The 5,694-nt window shown below is 35.6% G+C and overlaps 1 protein-coding gene across 6 annotated transcripts in view; it reads right to left on the reverse strand.

The window, feature by feature from the left end:
* The window catches only part of LOC114041161 (cohesin subunit SA-2-like), a 122,911-nt gene that overhangs the window by 59,678 nt on the left and 57,539 nt on the right, over window positions 1-5,694 (reverse strand). For all 6 annotated transcript variants that reach the window (XR_003568889.1, XM_027859454.1, XM_027859455.1 and 3 more), the window contains exons 20-21: window positions 4,540-4,743; window positions 2,939-3,015 (exon numbers count right to left, since the gene is read on the reverse strand). Coding sequence is in view for 5 of the 6 variants with exons in the window: in XM_027859454.1 (XP_027715255.1) it covers window positions 2,939-3,015; window positions 4,540-4,743 (281 nt within the window). In the remaining variant the exon portion in view is untranslated. The remainder of the gene's footprint in view (window positions 1-2,938; window positions 3,016-4,539; window positions 4,744-5,694) is intronic.

The raw sequence follows: 5,694 nt of genomic DNA on the forward strand, positions 1-5,694 counted from the left end.
CACACACACACACACACACACACACACACACACACACACACACACACCCCATTTTGCTATTTTGTGTCTAATGGTAGCAATTTTTAGGGCCGGGGAAGGGAAGATAAAAAAGAAAAGGAAAAGAAATTTATATAATTTTATTATATAAAGAAATAGCAAGTTGTACATAAAAGATTTGCAGTTTCAAGTGCAATTATCTTTTTTGTCAAACTATGTTAAGGAAATGCTTGTTTTATTCCATAAATTAAAAACAAAATATAGTTTTAAATAAACAAATAAACTGAATCAGAAGGAAGGCCAGTCAAAGTTAAGACTGAATACTTCTTATTTTAAAAAAAAAAAATGAGGTTTTAATCCTTTCAATGGCCGAGTCATTAAGTAAGCTAATGAATAATGATAACAATCACTGAACATGGGGAGTGAAGGTGAATTGATCTTATTTGTTTTTTTTAATACATAGAACACTTTTGCAAATTTTTAAGCACTATATAAATGCCATTAGTATGAGTATTGTTATTATTTCAACGAAGTCTTCTCCCTCCAAATTGAACCCCCGTAACAAAGGAAAACAAGTATTTTTTCTGATACAGTAATACTACTTCAAAATATGTGTTATGATCTGCCTGCATGTTATGATCTCCCCACCTCTATGACCTTGAGGGCAGAAGATATTCCACTATCTGCTTGTCGAGCCCTTTGTTGTCTTATCAACGGCTCAGGGCTGAATTTCCTCTTCGGTGATCAGATTCATTTACAATGCCACAGTCACCGTATGTGCTGTCTTCTTGGCTCTGCTTATTTCACTCTACTTCCATTTATACAAATCTTCCACGTTTCTCATAATTCCTCATCATTTAGCACTGCACAATCATATCCATACCCCAGAGTCTTTTCCAGCCACTGAATGAGCACCTCCTTGGATGCTGCAGTGAATGCTGGACCCCTGCATCTATCTCAGTATCTTGAGTAGTGGAATTGTTAGGTCAAAGGCTGTGGGGATGCAGAAGTCCCTTTTCTTATCAATATTCAGGCCCACCCACAAAGAGTTTTTTTTTCTTCTAACTTCTGATGAGTTGCATGGTGTAGGGTAACAACTCAGAGCTGTTTCAATTTGTGTTTAACAATAATAATAACTAGCACCTTATGGTTTCCAAAGTCCTTTACAAATATTGTATCACTTGATCCTCACAACAACCTGGGAAGGTAGGTGCTACGATCATCCCTATTTTACACGTAAGAAAGCTGAGGTAGACAAGGGCGAAGCAAGAGGGTCACACAGCTAGGAAGCATCTATGACAAGATTTGAACTCGTCTTCCTGACTCCAAACCCTATGAGCTACTGCATCATCTAGCTGCATGTTTCTCTTAACGTTAGTGATTTGGAACATGTTTTCAATTAGTCATTTAGCATTTGCAATTCTTTTGATAACTAATCATATCCTTTGACCACTTACCCACAGAGCAAAGCTTTTTAACCTGGGTCTGTGTACTTTTTAAGAAAATGTTATATAATTGTACTCAACACAACTGAATTTCCTTTATAATCCTATGTATTTTTGTTTATGTATTTTAAAATATCACTCTGAAAAGGGATTCAAAGGCTTCATCAGACTGCCAAAGGGGGTCTATGATAGAAAGAAAGTTAACAGTCCTTGGTCTAGAGGAATGGCTCTAAGTGTTATATATTTAGGTCATTTATTACCCTGTACATTTTGGATATGGGCTTATTGGTAATATTTAATACAAGTATTTTCCCCACTCTATACTTTCTTTTCTATCTTCATTAATTTTTTTCATACAAAAGCTGAGTCTCAAGTCTAAAGTATCTATTTACATAGTCTAAAGTATCTATTTCATCTTTTATGGTCTCTGTTGTTCCCTTGTTTGGTTCAGAAATCTCCTCCATTCATAATGGTAAAAAATAATACTTGATCTTTCTCTCTAAATTTTTTAAAGGTGTGACCTTTTCTATTCAGGTTATGTATCAATTTTGAACTTACTGTGGAATTCAGTGTCAGATATTGGTTGAGGAAAGCTATTTTTAATAGAGAAATAAGAATAGACAATTTTGTAATTAATTGTACTTAAGCTAGGAAAGTACATGAGAAGATCTGAATATAAGTCTCTCATCTTAAAAAGACTCAGCATTCCCCTAAAAATAATGTTTAGGCTCCTTTGCTCCAGTAAGCCCTTGCCTTTATTCTAAAGCAGTTTCAGCTCCTACGTCAATTATCACAAATTCTGAATCTCTGGAACTAATAAGGCTTTAGTTTGTTTACTTTTAGTTTTAGTTTACTTACTTTATTTTTCAACCTCACTCACCCATAGGCTACCAAAAAAGATCATAAAATCATTTTAGTAAAAGGAGAACCAACAGTATGGAATATTAAATATCAGTACAACAACAGTACCTAATTAGTAGGTACTACTTTCAATGATCTATGAATATCTTCCAACCCTCTGATTCAGTGTCTTGATGCCACTGGAAATTGTCAACTTGAGAGAAATCTGATTATACCTAGAAAAAGGAAGGTGTTCTTTCAAAAATGCACTTAGAGCTACCGAGAACAGATGTGCTATCACAACCTTCACTAAGTACGCACTGTGCATGGTACACTGTCTGACACAGCTAAACCCAACTGAAGTTCCAATGATGCTTAGGGAAAGAGAATAATGATCCCTAAATATTTCACTATTTTAGCCACATACAGCAGTGCCTAACGTGAAAGTTTTCACTGCTAACATGATTTTTAAAACCAAGGGAAAATAACACACACAAAGGATGGGAGTTTCCAACTACATGAAAAAAGCCCTTGCAAATAAAATTATGTTCTAATATCCAGGGTCATTAAGGAATCCTAGTTTTGATGAAACACATAGAACACGTAAACAGACATGTTTATTATGTACATATGTATTAAGTAAATAACTATCTTACTTGTGAAAAGCCGTTAGTTTTTTTAGGGTGCAGGACATTCGAAAAATGTGTTCTTCATTTACACCAAAGCCTTCTTCCTAAATGAGTTATAAAAACAGAAATGACAAAGAATGTAGACACATAGATTGCTCTTCTGCAATCATCAAGATAAAAACAGAACTTGGCTAAGCTACTAATCTTCACCAGAAGCTTTCATTAACATTTAATCAGATTTTACAGTGTTAACACAGAGATGAAGAAGAGAGGCACAAATAATACCACCTTACATTTGAAGAATTCTTTAAGGTTCACGAAAGACTTTGCTGACAATACCTCTAGGAAGTAATGCAGGCATTATCATCTGCCTTTTACTGAGGAGTAAATAAATGACAATGTCAGGGAGGGTAAGTGACTTGAGCACCACACAGGGACATGTGAGTCAAAAGACTTTAGAGCAAGGACGAGCCTTATGATCACAAGCAAGTCATTTGATTGCTCAGAGCTTCAGTTTCCACATCTGTAACATGTTGATAAAAAATGCCTGCAACAGTGTTTACATAACTACCTCTACCGTTTGGATTATAGGGGAAGAAAGCTCAGTCAAAAGATAATTAAATGACTCCTCCCAATACTGCTTCCCACCATTCTCTTCACATCACACATGAAAAAAAGATAAAAAAATACAAGTTAACACAACTGTTAAGAGTTCTCTAACAAGAACAGAGAATACTCAAGGTCCTGAAACCAATGTGGGATAGGAATAGGAAGTATCTTTTGCCTATCTCAATCATCTTATTGCTAGGAAAGATGAAATAACTAAATCCAAATACCACCCTCTCAATGTACTAATTTCAGCTACAATGAATTGAGTCCAATAAAAAGTTTAATAAACCTTTGGATATAAATTCCCTCCCTACCACTGTAGACTGACCACCTGTCTAAAATGGCAGCAAACATCATGAATAAGCTTTCTTTCCTTCATGATGAATTCAGCCACACAGTGCTATTCATATCTCCAACAGCTGTTTCTGCATTTTAAGACAAATGAAAACTTTTTAATCTACACCACGCTCCTCCAAAAGAACAACCACTACTTTTCAGATACAAAAAGCACACACATCCAGACCTGGATATATGACTGTAAGATGCTTTGTAATAGATAACTAAAAACTAATTCCATGGCCATCAGCAGAGATTTCACCTCCTTCTCCAGGTTATCTAGTATAGATTATTCAACAAAAAAGTCAGTCTACCTATTTAACCTAAGCAGATCATAGAAGTCTTTTGAAAAATAAAAATACTTCTTTGCTGTATCACCACTCTAACTTCAGAAACTATGGGTAACCTACTACTTTTCAAAACCAGGGTTGCTATCTCACTAAATCTGTTCAAAAGTTCAAATCTTGGATAACAAATGTTCACCTAGGACAAACTACCTAGTGTCATCTATCTTTGTGAGCAGAAGAGTTTATTCTTTCAGGGGTCTGAATGCTAAGTTTCTTCAATATAAATATTAAAAGTTTCATCTTTCATGATCTCCTATTTATTACTCACCACCACCACCACCACCCTCAACCCCCACTAGAACCTTCTCATCAGTTACCAGCTTTGTTTGTACATACCTCTTGGAAAAAGTCATCGAGTAGCTGAGAGAAGTCATCAACCAGATCATCTATTAGCTGGCGAAGGGCCTCAGACACAATAGGGTAAATTGTCAGCTGTTCATTGCAGAGGATGCTGTATACCTTGGAGCAGGCCTCAAGAATATTAAGGTCAGTGTGTCTGTGCACAAGTTCTTTCATCTCCTTTAGCAACGCATCCAAGTACTACGAAGAAATGCAGGATCTCATGAGGAGGGCCAGGTCACCATCCCATGGTTGCTTAACAACTCTAATCCAAGAAGGAAGAGCTAAGTTAACAAGCACTTGTTGAGCATCCAGTGAGTACTGAATATTGTACTAAGGAAAAGTAAGTAAATTTGAGGGAGGAAAAGTGGAAGTCTATGACAACAATCATGAGAACTAAAAAGCTCTCAGTATAATGTAGTGGAAGGAGCAACAGGCCTCAGAATCAGAAAATCTGAGTTCAAGATCCAGCTTCAATCCTGACTAGCAGTATGATCTTAGGCAAGTCACTTATCCTTATTGAGCCTGTTTCCTCAACTATAAAATAGGAAAAAAGAGTTGTACTATCTACATGTCATGGAGGTAGTGTGAGGAGAGTGCTTTGTCAACTTCAAATAACATTAAAAATGTGTTGTTATTATTATGCTATATTACTGCTATGTGAATTTTATTAACAATGGTAATGTGTCTACTGCATTGCACACATTACAAATAAGAAATCATGAAGAACTGGAATAACAGATGTCATTTTAAAAATATGAAAAGAAAAAGGACTGTGCAGCAAGAGTGAGGAATCATCAATGGTTAACCCCTGCGCCTTATTGGTATCTTTACAATGTCAAAAGAAATCAAGAAAAACTATCAGCACAAAGGGGAAATGTATGAGACTTTATCAAGAATGCCATGTTTGCACAACAATCTGCATTAATGAAGGGAATATCCACCATGATGAGACCATAAATCCATTTGAGTATCTAACACTGTTTACTTTCCCATTTTCTAAAAATACTAATGTATTTTATATATTTACATACATAGGCATGTGTATATGTAAATATAGAAATATACGCATAAATATATATGAATGTTTTTAGAAAACACACATACACACACACACACACACACACACACACACACACACACACACACACA

Source organism: Vombatus ursinus, unplaced genomic scaffold (genome assembly GCF_900497805.2).
Source record: "Vombatus ursinus unplaced genomic scaffold, bare-nosed wombat genome assembly UNPS02014168.1, whole genome shotgun sequence".
Classification (NCBI taxonomy): domain Eukaryota; kingdom Metazoa; phylum Chordata; class Mammalia; order Diprotodontia; family Vombatidae; genus Vombatus; species Vombatus ursinus.